The sequence below is a fragment of the Vanellus vanellus genome, assembly GCF_965231255.1.
Source record: "Vanellus vanellus genome assembly, chromosome: 3".
NCBI classification, from domain to species: Eukaryota; Metazoa; Chordata; class Aves; order Charadriiformes; family Charadriidae; genus Vanellus; species Vanellus vanellus.
Window position 1 is genome coordinate 27,865,974 of NC_138907.1, and position 16,958 is coordinate 27,882,931.

The following is a 16,958-nucleotide window of genomic DNA, read 5'->3' on the forward strand; positions in this document are numbered from 1 at the left end:
TCCTTGTTTTGTTTTCCTTGTGTGCGAAGCTTTTCCTTTACCCATTAAACTGTCTTTATCTCAGCCCACCCTTCTTTTCACTCTTACTCTTCTGATTCTCTCCCCCATCCCAGTCGGAGGGAGTGAGCGAGCGGTTGCGTGGTCCTGGTTGTCGGCTGGGGTTAAACCACAGCAGCCTGTTTTGTCTGGGAACGGGATGTAAAATGAGTGGAAGCTTGGTTGCCTGGTGAAGCGGTGTGACTTCATCAGACAACAGGCTGCAGACCTGCCCTGTGGTCCTAGTTTTGCTGAGTTTGCCTGGTACCTCTGATTCTCGCACCACTCTTCGCTCTGGAAAAATTGGCTTTGAGAACAAACTGTGGAAGTGGACCTCAAAATGAACTTAATAGTTGACACATTTGTGGACTTTTTAATAGAGATGGGTTATTCAGGCAAGACTTGTTCTCTGTGTGTTGCTTTAGAAGGGGGCTGGTAGGATGGGAGGTGGGAGCCCTGCTCAGCCCTTCCTCCGGCACCGTGCCCGAGGGGGAGGCTGCAAACCGGGGGTGCCTTCCCCAGGGAAGGGTGCTGCAGAGGCTGTGCCCACAAACCTGAGCTCCAGGACAGGGTTTCTTCCAGCTTTCCCACCTCACAGATGTCCTTTGGATCAAAATTCAGTAATACCTGTAAAGTGACACAGGATCAGCAAATGCAGGTGCTTTGAGAGGTGTTTTTCCACTTCAGTGTTTCAGTCAGTCACCGAACACCATAGGTCTGATAGCATTATTTTTTTAAATAAAAAAGACTTCACGTATGCGGTACTTCAGATTTCGTTTGGATTGCTGCATTCCTGTTACCAGAAATAAATTTGCCTAAGCCTTCGGCTCCCCGCAGGGGGCTGTTATCACATGGCACCATTCTATTTTTCTGGCCTTATCTCTTAATTAACTAATCTCTAATAATGCTCTTTATTTTTTTTTTTATAAACATTTGCGATCCGTCCCCATTTTATGTTGAATATGGTAAGAGCAGTGTTAGGTTTTTTTACAAAACAAACAAGTCAGGTCAAAATAAGTACTTGTTTTGCTGGGATCCCTTTTTCTTTACATCAGCCTTGAAAATCTTCCCTGAGCATTACCTGGAAGTGCACGGTGCCTGCGAGCCCGATATAGCATTCCCATGCTCTCTGCTAAGCTGCAGCCTGGTATTATAAAATGTCCAAGCTCATGTAATGCATGGAGGCTAATCTTATCAATTGTATTAAGGCTACTTAGGAAGTAATAGCTTTAAGGAAGCTGTTTATATTTCCTCCTTTAAAGCACTTTAGTGAATGTTCTGTGTCCCTTCAAATAAATGTCACCGGTAAAATAGTGCGCTTCTTGTCGTTTCTTTTTAAAAAATGAATGATACTGCTGAAAAGTTGGCACTTCGCGGCCTTGGGCTGGCTCTCCGATCTGGGTACTTGGATTTAAGCCGGTAATCCATATGGAGTTACCTAAAAAGAAGTGGCCTGGCTTGTATGAATTAAGCTCACATCCTTCTGAAGTTTATTAGTTTGAAAATCAGGGCACGGCTCTGGAAGTTGTTGGATTGCTGCAGGCAGCTTTGACTACATGAGCTTTACTACCTAAATTTAAAATAACAATGCTTTCTTTTAAATGTCTGGTGCAAGTTAATGGGGGAAAAGGGTTTATAAACCCCAGTGTAGCGGATCGTCAAAGATCCTGAGGATGCCGGTGGTTCCGCTTGTTGAGCATGTCTAGAAGTTAAGGCCTGTGAAGATGTTTTAATTCCTGTGTACTAGAAGAGGATGCTACTGAAATGGTCCTGCAACTTCTGTTTCTCGTAAGAGGCAAGTGATTTAGGGGTCTGTTTGCACATCCTGAGCTTAGCTGGGCACATGAGAAGAGGAAGGTTTGCGTTCTCTTAGAGTATTATATAGAGGGGGGAAAAGCCTTCCACCTATAGGAACACATAAAACAGGTCCAAAAAATGAATTCAGAAGCAAAAAGTCATCAGTACTGCAAATTAAAGAAATCTGTATTAAATTGTATATATTTAAACATTTTCTTCAAAGAGATCTTTACTTGCAATATGATTTTTAATACCTAAATATACATTTGCAGGCAGCAGAGATATCTTTATCTAGAGCAGCATTTGCAATGTCACAAGAAAGGATATTTTAAGATTGGACAAATGATATATTACATGTAATATTTTACAAAGCAGTCATATTACAATCTTGTAGTAATCATAAGATGTTACATAGGTCTTCGTTAACCAGGAGGCTTTATTTTAGACAGCATTAGCATATACACTACTTGGTTTTATTTGTACGAAACCCTGATTCCAGTACTATTCTTCATAAACCCGTCTCATGTGGTCTCTCTACCTGCCTAATGCCGTGAGACCCTTTCTCTGGCAACTGGATTCTCCAATGTGGCGTTGAAAGAATAATTTAACAATTTGTTATGTCGCTTTAGCAATAGAATGAAAAATAAAAAAAAATCGACCACAAATAATTGGAGAGTCCTGTCTAAAGCAATGGCCTAAGCCAGATTTCTAGGGCAGCAATAAATCTAGATCTCTGAAAAATCTGGCGTCTAGTCAAGTAACCAGTACAGATTACAGCACACTGAAGCCTCATGAGGAAAAACTGTAATTAATCCTTGTAATGCAGCTCCTATCCGTACGTGACTCCTCCAAAAAGCTCTTCTCTCATATATGTGGCCGCATGATGCGCCATCCACAATCCTGTTCTTCTCTAAGAGACCAGCTGAGAGGAGCAGCCAGTCGTAGCGATGTCTTACTGAGAAGGACGGAGTTGGCCTGGTTTGTAGAGTTCTGCCACGCAGAGTGTCCCTCAGCAAAGCAATAGACGATAGGCTGTGGTGAATAGCAAGTTGGCTTGTACGTTAGTGCCCTCGTTCTAATCAGTCTTGCACACAAAAGAATAGAGTTGACTTGTTAATTCGTTGTTGTAACTAAAGTCGTTGTTGTAACTAAAGTTAAAAGCTTTCACCAGCTTTGAAAAAGTGAAAGGATGCCACAAATACCTGTCAAAATCTAACCTGGCATGCAGATGGCCTGAGACCGCCTGGCCACCGAGATGTAGACTACGGCTCGATGTACGGACATGTCCCTACCTGTCCCGCTGTGAACTGGTCTCTCCATCCTAGGAGGAGTTTGAACAAAAGCCAGAGCAGTTGAGCGCTGCTGGGGCAAGTGATTAAAAAAATTAGCGGGCTGTGCAATGATTAGGCAGCTGCAAACACGGCTGCATTTGAAGACCAGCCAACAGCCAGGTGGAAGGGACCTGCTGAGGAAACTCTCCCGGGTGCGCCGCAGAGAAGAGGAGCTTTTGCACAGCCGAGTTAAAAATCAGTGTGGTGGCTGGCTTGTAGCTGAGGGACCGAGGTGTCTGCAGTTGTTTGTGCAGGGGCTCGGGGCTTGCTCTGTCGGGTTTCTTTCCCTTTAGCTGATCTATCTGGCAGCTGCAGGGAAACTCAAGACGATGCTCTGTTCCCTTACTAGAGGCCACGCACCACAGCAAACTCTTTCCATGTCTTATTCCAGCTCCGCCCGTGAGAACAGGGTCCTCCAGCTATGGCAGTACGTTTGGAGGGAGGCAACGTATGCAAAACGTGCCTTCCCTTTGACTTAAATATAGATCAAAGGGTACCCTACCACTGATAAAGAAAAAGTGAAGTTGCAAAAATTTGCACGCTGGGGACTGATTTAAACGTACTTTTCCCTGGCCTCAAAGTTTGAGGCTTGAAGTACTTGCGGATGAACGGTGTCCCTTTGCCTAGGACCTCGGAAAACATTTAAAGTGTTAGTTCTAAGTAACCTTTTTCCTTTTTATTTTTTTTTTTTTTTCTTGGTTTAAAAATAGTTGGGCTTGAATATTCCGGAGCAAGCTATGAGACTACATACTTTTTAAAATGTCCAGAATAACCATAACTGGCACATGCTCATAGCATTGATTGCACCTACTACAAGAGGCATCTTCTAAGCTTCTGCTTGTTTAAATACAAGGTGAAGCATACATCTACAACACGCTCATTCAAGTTACACAGGCTGAAAAAAACCCTGAGAAACAAAACCCATGAATCTTACCTTCATGTTGTTTTCATGATACTTGTGCTGTTTCATTAAATTATCATTTTTGCTTAGTACATAAATTCTCAGCATAAGTTTGCATTTTTTCTGTGTACATCTTAAAAATACAGCAGAAAATACCATTGCTTATCACATTAACAAAAATCACATTATATGAGAAGTTTGTCAAAATACCCGTATACTAAGTTATATACAATTCTGGAAATCCTTCTTCCTTTGACTTCTACCATGTTACTCCCCAGAAAACCAATCTGTTTGTCTTTAAAAGTTGAAGTACATAAAGTATGCTGATAAAACAACTTGAGCAAAAAATATTAACTTTTCAAATTCCACTTTTAATTTCAAAATAAGATGGAATGCATCACGGTGTGATGCCAGCAATTTTTTATTTTTACTTTTTTTAAACTACCCGTCCCTGATAAGGGAACGTGTAAATATTGCAAGTCCTAGTGGGGTCGTTTCCCCCAGAAGTTATGAATATGGTGTACTCACATTGTGGATAAATGTATTATCCCAAGGTGCACTATGTCGTATACGCCCATATACAAAAAAAAAAAAAAAAAGCATGCGTAGAAACGTGTATTCTGATGGTTGATACATAGCTTTTAAAACGCAGATATTCACAATTCTCAGTTTTTTTCTTCCTCGCTGATAAAAAGTCCACATCAATTAGAAGCTCAACTGACCGTTGTGATGGCTGATGTCTTCCCACCTTCCTCTCCTTCGCCCCCTTCGGCGTCTGCTTGCACCTGATTGAACTTACCAATCTTTTTCAAACCCTCCAGCGCGGACTTCAAAGTGTCCTTCAGGCTGTTCTCCAGGATCCACCCTTCGCTTTCGCATTCAGGGTCTTCGGGATTTGCGATGCTTTCCAGAGAGGTGTGCAGAAGACGCAAGCCAACCATCACGGACGTCTGCGCCATGCAATGGAAAAGACAGAGTGTGTCAGGCAAACTTTTATAACCTTTATGCCCTTATCCATGTCTTTGCCACCCTCCGCTGTCAGCAGCCTGGGCTGGTGGCATGAACAAAATCCCAACGGCACCAGATAGAGCTTAAGGGCTGTGGGAATCCTCCAAACGAGAGGATTCCCCTTTGGATGGCCAGGAGGGGTGAAGGAGAGCTGGCAGGAGGAAAACGTCCCTTCACAAGTAAGGTCTGGAGGTCTGAAATGAGTGAGCACCGCGGGAAGTGTTGGAGTTGGTAAGCAACGAGTGGATGCATCGACTTAGGAAGGAAGGACCTGCTGACTGCTGCGAAACAGCAGCTTTGCGTGGCCATGTGCACAAGGGGACTGTCCGCGTACCCGTCACAGGGTAGCTGCCTCCTGGGAGATTTTAATGAAACCTCTGCTCTAGATGTCCATAAAGCTGTTTGTATGTACAACAACGTGCTCTGCCGCTGTCCACTTAAAATTCAGTCTAAATATTTTTTACTTCACATTGACCTTAATACGTGTGGCAAGTATATTAATCTGTGGCAAGTCTATTAATCTGATCAAGGTGATATTCATGAATCGGCATCTGTGCAGAACGGAGGAGCATTAGGATTTGAGCCGTCAGCTTGTCTACTTCAAATTCTGGTTTTGTTCTTATACAGATAGGTGCAAATAAGGAAACCAAGGCAGGAGGTGATCTGCATCTCTCACTGGTTCAATCTAAAACCAATTCCTATTTCTGATAAAATATTTACCAGTCCCAGCAGCCCTGAGTGAGACTCTTTCTACTGTACTATGCTGGTGTAACACTCCTGACGCTGGCAGCACCCCACACCTGCCTCCAGAGAGCAAGAATGCTTTTAGCCAGTCTCCTGCCTTCTGACACCGTTCAGAACAATCTGACTTGGACCGTTGTGGTGCTTATGAAGAAAAGTGATTGACCTGTGAAGCGGAGAAAGAAAGAGAAGGCAGCGCCCAGAAGAGCCAGCTTGATGGGGTGGTAGAGCAGGTGGTCAGGGTAGGGAAGCAGACAACTAGTTTAGTCTTTCGTGTGGTAGGTAAAGCTAAGATCGAGACCACTTATTGTTGTTAACAGATTTGTTCTGTAGGGGAAGAATGATGCCTCTATTATGCTATCCCAATTCCTAAGGAAGTGATTGCCTCTGGTCTTCCGAAACCCTAATGGTTAAAGAGGTTGCCATCCCTGTGTGTTGCTTACCCGGTGGCACAGCTGAGGCCCACGGAGAGCTGCCCCGGACCTGCAAGGTGCTGCTTTCTGCTGAGGGTTTTGAACTAGAGTTGGAGGAAGCTTGCAAACCGTCATGCAGGATTACAGCATTGGGTAGCAGGGCAGGTTTGAAGTTGGGATTCAGCCACATAGCGTGGCCAATTGTAAAATGCAAAATTTTGGACTCACGGCATTGCTCAAGCATGTGCTTCTGTGGACCATTTGTTAGCCTATCTACCCCTGTCATCCTGCTCGTGTATCATCAGTGCCTCCAAACTCTTGGAAGACTAAAGGGTAACCATTGGTTACCCTCGAAATTTTCAGACGTTGGTGTTTCCCGGCCTTCACTCAAGATCAGAAAGGGAAAAACATTGGTCAAACAAACAAGCTTCATCAAATATTTCTATATCGAAAGGTAATTTTTTGTCCTGTTTAACAAAGGAATGCATGACTTGCAACACCTTGGTCCTCAAGGAAGTTTCTAATGGCCCTGAAACTGGAAATAGTCTCATTGTATTGTGGATCTACCCAATACTACGATGACCTAAATCAGTTGAAACACTATTCTATAAAGGTCACGAGAAGTGACACGTCACATCACACCAGTCTTGGGATTTAAAGACTTTGACATCTTCCCTTCAATCTGAGCCCCAGTCTTGCTGCTTTCAGTCATGGGACTAATATATTTCATATTAATGTCTGTTGCAAGTAAAGATTAATAGGACTGGATGAAAAGATGGCCCCCATGTTGCTCTCTACCTGTGCTACCTCACTGCATGTCAGCAGGGACTTTTTTTTTGTGACTGACTTACTAAGTCTCACTATTTGACAGCAAAATTAGCTGTACTTAGAAGCTTCCTGGATGGCTCTAAGTCACTAAATATGGTCAGGCTTTAAAAAAGGAAGGTGCTAGTGCAGAAGGGAGTGGCTGACCTGCCCTCAGATGAGATTCTGTGACATTTTCTCTCAGTTTAAGACTTTGTTTTCTTAAAAATCTTGCTCAGAAAGATTTTGGGTCCCTGGGGCTGAGATTTCCTAAAAGCAATGCAAAATGTTCAGGCTTTTGTCACCTCCACTGACCCAAGCCTGCCTTCTCCGCCAGATGAGAAGAGTCCAGGAAGTTGGAGACGACTATCTGGTAAATTAGCCTATATCTCCTACATGATAGCACAGAGCCTTGGACCACCAGTTTTGGTGAAGTCCTGCGCTAGGGAATGAACAACCCCATGCACCAGTGTTATGCTGGGGGTGACTCTGGCTGAAAGCAGTTTGACAGTAAAGGGTCTTGGGATCCTGGTGGACACCAAGTTGGACATGAGCCAGCAACGTGTCCTTGAGGCAAAGAAGGCGAATGGTATCCTGGGCTGCATTAGACAAAGTATTGCCAGCAAGTCGAGGGAGGTGATCCTTCCCTTCTACTCAGCACTGGTGAGGCCACAGCTGGAGTGCTGTGTCCAGTAGTTCTGGACTCCTTGGTACAAGAGAGATGTGGGCATATTGGAGGGACTGCAACAAAGGACCACTGAGATGATGAAGGACAGGAGTACCTCTCCTGTGTGAAGAGGCTGAGAGAGCTCGGAACATTCAGCCTGGAGAAGAGAAGGCTCAGGGCAGATCTTATCAATCTATATAGAAATACCTGAAAAGAAGATGTAGAGAAGATGGAGCCAGGCTCTTTTCCGTGGTGCACAGTGGCAGGACAAAAGGTCACGGGCACAAACTGAAATGGAGGATGTTCCCTATGAATGTTAAGAAACACTTCCTTATGGTGAGGGTAACTGAGCAGTGGCACAGATTGCCCAGAGAAGTGTTGGAGTCTCCCTCCTTGGAGATATTCAAAAGCTGCCTGGACATGGTCCTGAGCAACCAGCTCCAGGTGGCCCTGCTTGAGCAGGGGCTGTGGACAAGATGACCACAAAAGTCCCTTCCAGTCTCAACCAGTCTGTGACTCGGAGTTGTAGACCTGTGCTTAATCACAACCCAGCAGAGAAGGCCTGGGCATCAAGGTCCCAAAGCTAGCCCAGTCTCCATGAGCGATGGTTTCCCCTGGCTGATGGACAATTGTCATGGAAACTCTTGTCATTTTACAGCAACTTTTAAGTGGCAGGAAGAATAAGGCGGCAATATTTCTCCAGGGCTAGGTATGGGCAGACTGGACTGGCGCATCCCCCTGCACCTCAGCATGCTCAGCCCCTCGAGCTGTGCCCACAGAGCAAACTCTGTTCTTCTGGAGGGTTCCTGCTGCCTGTGGGCTGGTTTTGAAGATTATCTTCACTCCTAATGTTCAATGCATCAGAGAGTTTACTCTCCAGCGCGTGATGCGCAATGCACCTCCTGCTCATGTCTCACTGCTCTCCTGGGGTCCCACCTCCTGGAGCTCAGTGCTGGGATCCTTCTCTGGCACCGCATGTGAGATGAATCTCGGGGTCTTGGCCATTGCAGGAGGTGTGACCTATCAAGAGCCACGCGTTTATACAGGTGAAGGACCTGGAGCATCTCAGGAACTGGCTGCTGCCCTCCTTTCCTTTTGAAATGCTCTATTCAGAGCACCCTTGAACCCTCCATTTCCTCTTCACTGGCTGAGGCAGGTCAAGGAGACAGCCAGGCTTGCTCTGCTTGACCTTCTGCAGCAAAGCCCATCTGTTTGCCAGGGTTTAGCCTGAGGCGGCTTAGCCAGAGCAGGGGGTGATCTTTTTTTGTCGCCCTCATGACCGGTTGTCACTCATGGGAAGCCTACAGCTTTTGCTAGTAAAAGCTGCATGTGGATAATAATATATTTCCCCCCAAAATATGACAGGCTGCATTTTTTTTCAAATAGAAGTTTTGATACTTCAAAACAGGTTCATTCTTCCTTGCACCTAACGTAGAAACGTTAAACCCAAATGGCCTTCCCTGAGGTCCCGACACCCATTTGGCACATCGCGTTTTTCTACAGCTCAAAGTTAACAGCTGTGCTGAGTGTCTCCCCCCGTGCTCTGTCCCCCTTCCCACACCTCAGTACCACCAACCCAGCTGCACGTGTCCTCCACCGGCCTCCAGAAGGGCTTTGCTGGGGAGGTGCTGTGGCCGTGCCGCTGGCCTGAGTTCCCATTGCCTCAAGGTGCAGAGCAAGACCAGGGCGCTCCTTTGTTTTTGCGCTTTTCCGTAACTTCTCAGCGAGCCGGTCCGAGGGGAAATGAGAAGCGCGGAGCCAGCACGCCGACTGCCCGCTGGGTCGCACCCTGCTCAGACCGATACCTTACCTTGGCCGGGGGTTGGGACCTCCGCCGCGCTCCTACTCGGCATAAAATTGTTTCCTACCCTGACTGCAACTTCAAGAAAGTGGTTATATTTTAAGGGAGACTAAATTAATGTCTGCTTCCTGCTCTGCTTCCTCCCTTCAAAGTTTGCCTTAAAAGCGGAGGGAATTTGAGACCCCAGTCTGGACCCTTTGTGGTAGAATATCAGGCAAGTCATAAATATTCAAGAGGGTCAATTAACATAACCCAGGATTGTGTTATTTCTTTAAAGCTTTGCCCTGAGAGTCCTCTGCTCGCCTGAAAAAAAATCTCACCTTATATTTTGAAAAAGACAAAGGAAAAAAGAGAAGATTGTATTTCTTATTATGCCACAGGTTGGAAAAAATACCCAGGTGTACTTTGAAGAGGTAGAAATAAAATACTGCATTTTTATCGCTGCTATTAGTGTTAACATATCACTGCCATTAATCTCCTGCAGGTCAGCAGAGGTATGTTACAGGTTCCTAGTAATGATTTCTCGCGGCTGGCATGAGTATTTCTCTGCATTTTCCCCCTGAGTTTTTGAATTTCCTTCTGATTTTCATATGCAGCCGAAATTTCCCTCTGTACAAGAGCTCTTCATTTGAATTTGGGCTGAGACATGAGCTTCTCTTTCTTTTCTTACCAGGATAACAGTGCTACAAGGAGGTAGTACCTTCCTCAGCTGTGCAGAGTAGTTATTTTTAAAATAACACAACACTAATAATTTTATGATTTTTTTTTTTTTCCGGTTCACAGATTATTTGGGTAGCTGTTTATTTTCTAAAAAGCATCTCCATTCCTAGAAGGGTGTAGCTAGCCCAGTGCTTGTATCAAAATATAACGCATCTTTTTTAAATTTACGTTCATCCCAATTTTTAAAGAGCCGGCTGAACCTTTTAAAACGGGCGATGCCACTTGCAGCAGCCGTTTCAGGGGTGTAGAAAGGGTCTGCGGCGCTGCGTGTCGCACGCTGAGCTGCACCCTCCCCGCTGGCCATCCCGTCCTGCCCAACCTCCGCACCCCGCGCCTCACGCGCCGGCCCTCGTGTCGCCGCCAGCCCACGTGCCCCGTGTGTTCGTATTGATTAAACACCCGGGCTCGAAAATTGGCCGTCTCCCAGGGGCAGAAGGACGTGTTTTCCTCTCATCGAATGAATGGTGTTTCAGCACCGAAGCTGCACTTCAGGTTATGGTGCCCACTAAGATCTGTACTGGGCGATACCCGCGCCTGTTTGCACAGGCGTGGTGGTTTCGGGGAGCAGATCAAAATAAAATTAATCCATCTGCTTTACCTAAAACACTTCTTGGGCCCAAAACCATTGATGGAGGCGATGAAGGACCTTAAACAAAATGCTGCCCTGAGGCTGGACACTGCATGTGGCTTTAGGTCTTATATTCATCAGCACATAAACCCCTTAATTGCACTTTCTGTCCCACAAATTACTGCCATCTCTTTCTGATGGCAGTACTTTGCGTACTTTTCATTCCCCACTAAAGGTGATGCACACAAAATTAGGGCAGCTGGGCAGCTGAGCCCTCCCATGCTCTTCCCTGCTCAGCACCCTGCATTTGGCACGAAATCGGTCCTTTTTTTCCCCTCTTGCTGCAGGGAAACTTGAGGCTCTGGCAGGACTACTCTGAAGGGGACTTCTGCAATCCAACCCCCACCCCATGCTGCCCAGCCGTGTCTCCAGCCTGGGACCTTTCAGGCCTTACGCAGATGGTCACTATCAGATGTTTTCTCAGCCAAAGAATGACGGCGGACGATTTATTTTAAATAGATCCCATATTTAACTTGGAAGCCAGTGCTGAAAAATGCTCTGCTCCTCTGGAGCTGGCGCTTCAGCAACGTACGGCTGGGGAGAGAGGGTTACCTCGAAGATCCAGACGAGGAGGACGACGACACCCATGGAGCTCATCATGCTGCTGTAGTAGTGCAGCAGGGCTTCCCGGCAGCCGCGGCGCCAGAGGTTGAGCTCCTCCGTTTGGTAGTCGTAGCTGTAGTGAGCCGAGTTGTTGGTGACCTGGTACTGGATGCAAGGTCTCGGGGAGCTGGGGTTGCAGCAGCTGAAAGGGACACCGTCCACCAAGTACCTTCCGTCCACGTTGCTTTTGATCCGACTATGGACAAGGGCAGAAGGCAGCGTGAATGCACACAGACGCGTATACAGATATGCTGGAGCAAACTCGCACAAGGAAGGAAAGCAAAGGCAAGGTGGATCTTCCACCATACCTCCTGGCCATGCCATTTCTCCCCATCCCCTGTGTAGACAGCGGCGTATGTCCCGGGTGTTTTTCCTCTCTGAAATCCTTTTCTATGTCAAGGCTACACTGCGTCTATAATTAACTCTTCATGATGGAAACACACCCTCTCGGGTCACTTCTTCGAAGAAATTAATTTTTAGGAAAAGTAAATGGAAGAGAGAAATTTCAGGAGGGGCAGCCAGAAAAGAGTGATCACAGCACAGTTAGGGTGGAAGGGAGATGCTGAAGGTGAGCTGAGCTTGGAAAAGGACCCACAACAGCCTTAGGGCCCACCATCTCCAGCTAGACCATTGATCCAGCAAACCTAATAGCTTCTCTTTGAAGGATAATAGCTCCAGGAAGGGGTTATGCATTTATTCTTGGCTTGGGAAGGTAGCCAGTATTTAAAACACAAAAGGTACTTCAGCAACAGGATGTTGAAAAATTTCTGAAATCCTTGCAGGAGCTCCCCAGCTCCATAAACAGCCATTTAGTCTGGTGCCTTAGGAGATGTTTAGGGTGAGAGACACTTAGGAGGCTAATAGTTCCACTGGCACTGCAAAAAAAAGACTATAATAAAAGGACTGCCACTCTAACAGATGTCATTTTGCTTAGAAAATGACAGAATGGAGAGTCCCAGTGACCTAAAAAGGTGAAAAAAATCTGAGAGTAGCTTGTAGCTTTCTATATGGATATTTTAAAATCGTGTCACAGAGAGAGAGGTGATTGCAACAGCCTGGGGAAGCAAAATTCCACTTTGCAGTCATGACCTAAATATACCTAAATGCCAAATGCAGTTGAGGTTTTATCTCTAGATGTAAAGTGTGCTCTGTGTTGGGTCTAATTCCCATTAATGTGTAAAGGCTCCACCAGTTTCGGGAGATTGGATCAGGCCTTTGCTCTACAATTAATATAAAAATCACATTGCGGGGGAGACAGACTCCCACCTTCCCTGGAATTAAGGAGAACTTTGCTATTGACTTCAAAGGGGCCAGAATATCCCACCAGGAATGTGAGCAGAGATTGTGCACCACCACCACCGCGCAGTTCAAACCTTGAATTCACTCATTAACATCCACTTGTGGATTTTTAATGCCCTATTTCCTCCCTCAGCAGTACAAAGAAATTTCCCCGAGTCTCAGTCCCAAACAAGACATCATTTATTAAGGACAATATAACCTTGTTTTCCATCTGTGCTTTGCCCTTCCACTGCTGCTGGATTAAGTTCCAGCTCTCAAATCTCCATATAATGCTGGCAAGGTGAACTTACTATGTTTTCAAGTAGTTAGTTATACCCATGGGCATACCTTCACAATGCAAATACCCCCTTATTAAATAGCGAATGAATTTGTTATAACCCCGCAGTGCAATAGGTTAAGCCTATAACAGTTTTCACTATAAAGTCCTTGTTCAGAATTGCAAAAACAACCAGACCACCCAACAAGTCAAAACAACATTCAGAGAGACGCACAAGTGAGATACTGTTTACACAGTGAGGCAGGGATCCCATGAGATACACAAAGCCTTTTTCAAAATTAATTCTGACATTTTTAACATGGGCAGTACATTTAAAAAGCAGATTGCTTCCAGTTTACAAGACCCTTTGTGCAGCCACAGAGTATGAACGTTAACGAGTGATGTTCCCAAAGAACTCTGAATAAGAGTCTCCTCCCCCGATGCTTAATTTATAAAAAGGTTGTGGGTATTTATGCTCAATGCTCATTTTTTAATTTCAAAAGTTCGTTTGTTCCCGTGTTTATTTTTTACTTGTGCTTACTGCGCCTAACCTGATTTTGAGATTACTGCCTCTTTAGGCACTGACATCAGAGCCATTAAGGTGTTTCTGGTCATCAACCTGTTCTGGTTTGTACAGAGGAAACTAGTGCTGCTTTCACGTAGGATTAAAAAAATTAGGCACAAGCACATATATTGAACATGTTTTTGTATGGGAGAGAACATAAAATGCATTTGGCTACACTGGACACTGTGTAAAGGTAGGGACGTCAGCGGGTGCTGACGGCTCAATATTGTCACAGCGCCGAAGCAATCCATTGGGTGAATATAAAAATAAAATTCTAAACCTTAAGGATTTAAAACGCACGAGTTCTTGGTGAAGCGTTACTGTTTCTATTTGTTTCCACGAGATTGTTTAATTGGCAGTATCTAAAGTGGAGTTTTAAAAGTGGTGTCAGCAGTATATACCCAGGGAAGTCTTTTTTTAGGAACTTAATAAGTTGCATTGAAAGCTGCTTTAGGAATAATGAAGTTCTGATACTTTCCTGTTGATTTCGGGAGTAGGTACGTGTGGCTCAACTAATGGGTTTACAAAGAGGAAAAAGGCAGTAAAAAATACTAAGTCTGTTTACATTGCACTGCGTAGGAGTGAGAATTGTATTTTGGTGCATTACATTTTATGTTCTGGATCGTGTCGGAGGAATTTGTCGGGGGAGGAAGCGATCTAGGTGAATGTTTGGGATGCTTGTTAAGCAAAGGCAGAGAAAAACCTCATTGTATACACCACCACTACACACCCCCACCCCGAGTCAGCGCCTGTTCTGACATACGTTTCTTTAGTATAATACTGATCAAATAATGATACTATATGTGTTACATACCCCACTAACTCACTTACTCTTTCACTTCTTTGGAGCTGAAGTCCAGATATCTGTTGCTGATCCACTGAATTTCGAACCAATCCTTGAAGCCGTTGTTCCCACAGCATTTGAACTCAATTTGGAGCATGTCGATGGTCTTCTTCATGAAGCATCTTCCAGGGGTGTCTGTGTCCCGGTAGAACTTCATGCCGTTCTTGAGGCCCTGGGCCAGCGTGCTCTCCAGAGAACCCCGCATGAGAAAGCAAATCAGAGCAACGAAAAAAATGAGTATGTTAAAGAGGAAACATAGTGCCAGGTAAGGTTTCAGCAAAGGCTTCCACTTGGCAAACTTCGTGGGATCCAAAGAATCGTAACAAATTTTGCCAGCGAAACCATTGAAGGCGCAGGATAATATACCCAACAATATCAAAGAATTGGGCACAAAGTGGCTTTCAGAATTGTCCATCACTTCGCTTCGCTTCCGGAGTTCAATTTTGAGGAACAACCCCATGCTAAAAACAAGGATTCCAGCGAACACTGAAAACCAGTTCATGAGCCATAGTCCCTGCGCTAGTTTTACCCGTTTCTTCTGGTTGAATTTGACTTTCAGCAGTGCCATCTTCGTAATGTGAGGTGTTGGAAGATTTTGCAGCCTGGACCCCTCTTCTTGGAGTAAACGACTCGAGGAAGAACCATTCAGGCGTTGGAAGAGACCCCGAACGGCACGATGGGAAGAGAGCCACTGCACGGTCCTTCCATCTTGAGCTTCCCCGGTTAGGATTCAAGGAAGTAAAATATTCAAAGATCCCAATTAACAATTTCACATTAGTGAGAATAATGGGCAATTAGCACCTACAACTATTTCTGGTGGTTCCTTCCAAGCAAAGGAGAAACAGTCTCAAGGTTTCAAATGATTTGATCTGGATCTGCAAGACGTCATTCTAATACCTTTAATCATTTGATCCAATTTGGAGAAATGTCTGTCAACAGATGAGTGGAAATAATCCCTCATTTTACTATTTAGTAGATTTGTGCTTTCTTATGATAGGCTGCTGGGCAGAATGTGAAAACCCAGAGATATAAAAAGATCTTTGTTGCCAGAAGAATGCGGATCCTTTGAGGAAAAAGGAAAAGGGCTCCGAGATGAAAAAGTCTGCTTGAATACAAAAATATACTTCCCCTGTGTGATCCTGATTTATTCATATCTACAGCCAAAACCACCTTTCTAGTCCTTATCCTTCTGCATTGGCCTGAGGTGACATCCCGTGGCTTATGTGTTGTGGAAACAGATAAGAGTGTAGTTTACAATGACCTAAAAAACCTAAGCTTGGCATTTTCTATTTACTTCCAGGGCTTGTACCATCTCTGGGCCTCGGCAGGAGGGAAGGAGAAAGGAAAAGTTCGGAGAAACTCAATAAATAAATCCCAGCCTGAAATCTAGAGATGCTTTTATAAAAAACGAGCTGACGTGAGCAGCTTACTGGGTAATCACCGGGCCGGGGCTGCCCAAGGAGACCTTACACCAGGGTGGAATTTGGCCCAGTGGCTGGGGAGGGACCCTCGGGCCATTGTCACCAGCCACCACGAGGGAGGCACCCCCAGGGTCCTCAGGGTCTGCTGAAGAATCTGCAGGCCTACTTTCACGCTGTAGCGGGCAGAAAAGGAGAGATGCAACCTCCTCCTTCGGTGGTGGCCCTCCTCCTTATGCCGTACAGCCGTTTCGGGCAAGCACGGATGCTGGGCACTCGCTCTTTCCAGTGCTGTGGGAGTTTTATTCTGAAATATCACCTCCTTCTCACCCACCCTGAGCCCCGCAGAGGTTCTGAGCTACTGGGAAAGTCCTGCCCTGGCTGGCCACCCACCGGGGCAATGCAAAATTAGCCTCGGGCAACCTCAATCAATGCAAAATTAACCTGCAGGTGTGCGAGGGCGTGGGTGCTAATGCCGCAGGTGAGAAAGGAGCAGCCTCAGGAGAGGGATGGGGAGGTTCTGCCCCGACCCCAGCCAACCTGATCTGCTGCTGGCCGAGTGCCCTGGGGGCATCCTCTAGTGGCTGCCAGCAGCATGGTGCGCCAGCCTCCAGGGAAAGCTGAAGGGACCTGCCCAGGAGGAAGGCAAGTGTGAAAAATAATAGTAATTTTTTTTTTTTTTTTTTTAAAAAGCACTGAAAAACAGTATTTGGTAGTCTGCTGCTGTGTGGTACCATGGATGCTGCTCAGTTACCGTTTGAGGTCTTGGAATGCTGGAGGTCTCAATAAGGACAAAGACTATGAAGTTGCTGCTTTTTCCTGTGCTAACAGGAGGTTTTTGTGACAGACCTCTCCTGGCCCGCCCTGGCACTATTGCAGTGATCTGGAGGGCAGCTGGTAACTGGGATTCTCCTAAAACTGGCCTGGTGGTTGGCATCGCTCCTGCCCTCGCAGGCGAAGGGTGAGTGTGTAAGAGGAAAGGAGGAAGGCAATTATCCATCGGGGGCTATTCTCTCCGCTTGCTGTGAAGTGGGTGAAAAGCGCCGTTTCTTGGAAAATCTTGTTAAATATTTTTGTGCAATAAGCCATAGCACTGAAATAGCGTCTCTCCTGGCTGCTCGGCAAA

At 45.6% G+C, this 16,958-nt stretch overlaps 1 protein-coding gene across 1 annotated transcript; it reads right to left on the reverse strand.

Moving 5' to 3' along the window:
* Positions 1 to 4,778: 4,778 nt before the first annotated feature.
* Positions 4,779 to 14,982, reverse strand: PRPH2 (peripherin 2; the record flags this gene model as incomplete). The annotated part of the gene is made up of 3 exons (XM_082481150.1): positions 4,779 to 5,015; positions 11,400 to 11,646; positions 14,402 to 14,982. The coding sequence occupies 3 exons, from the start codon at positions 14,980 to 14,982 to the stop codon at positions 4,779 to 4,781; spliced, it is 1,065 nt and encodes a 354-aa protein (XP_082337276.1).
* Between the last annotated feature and the right edge of the window lie 1,976 nt (positions 14,983 to 16,958).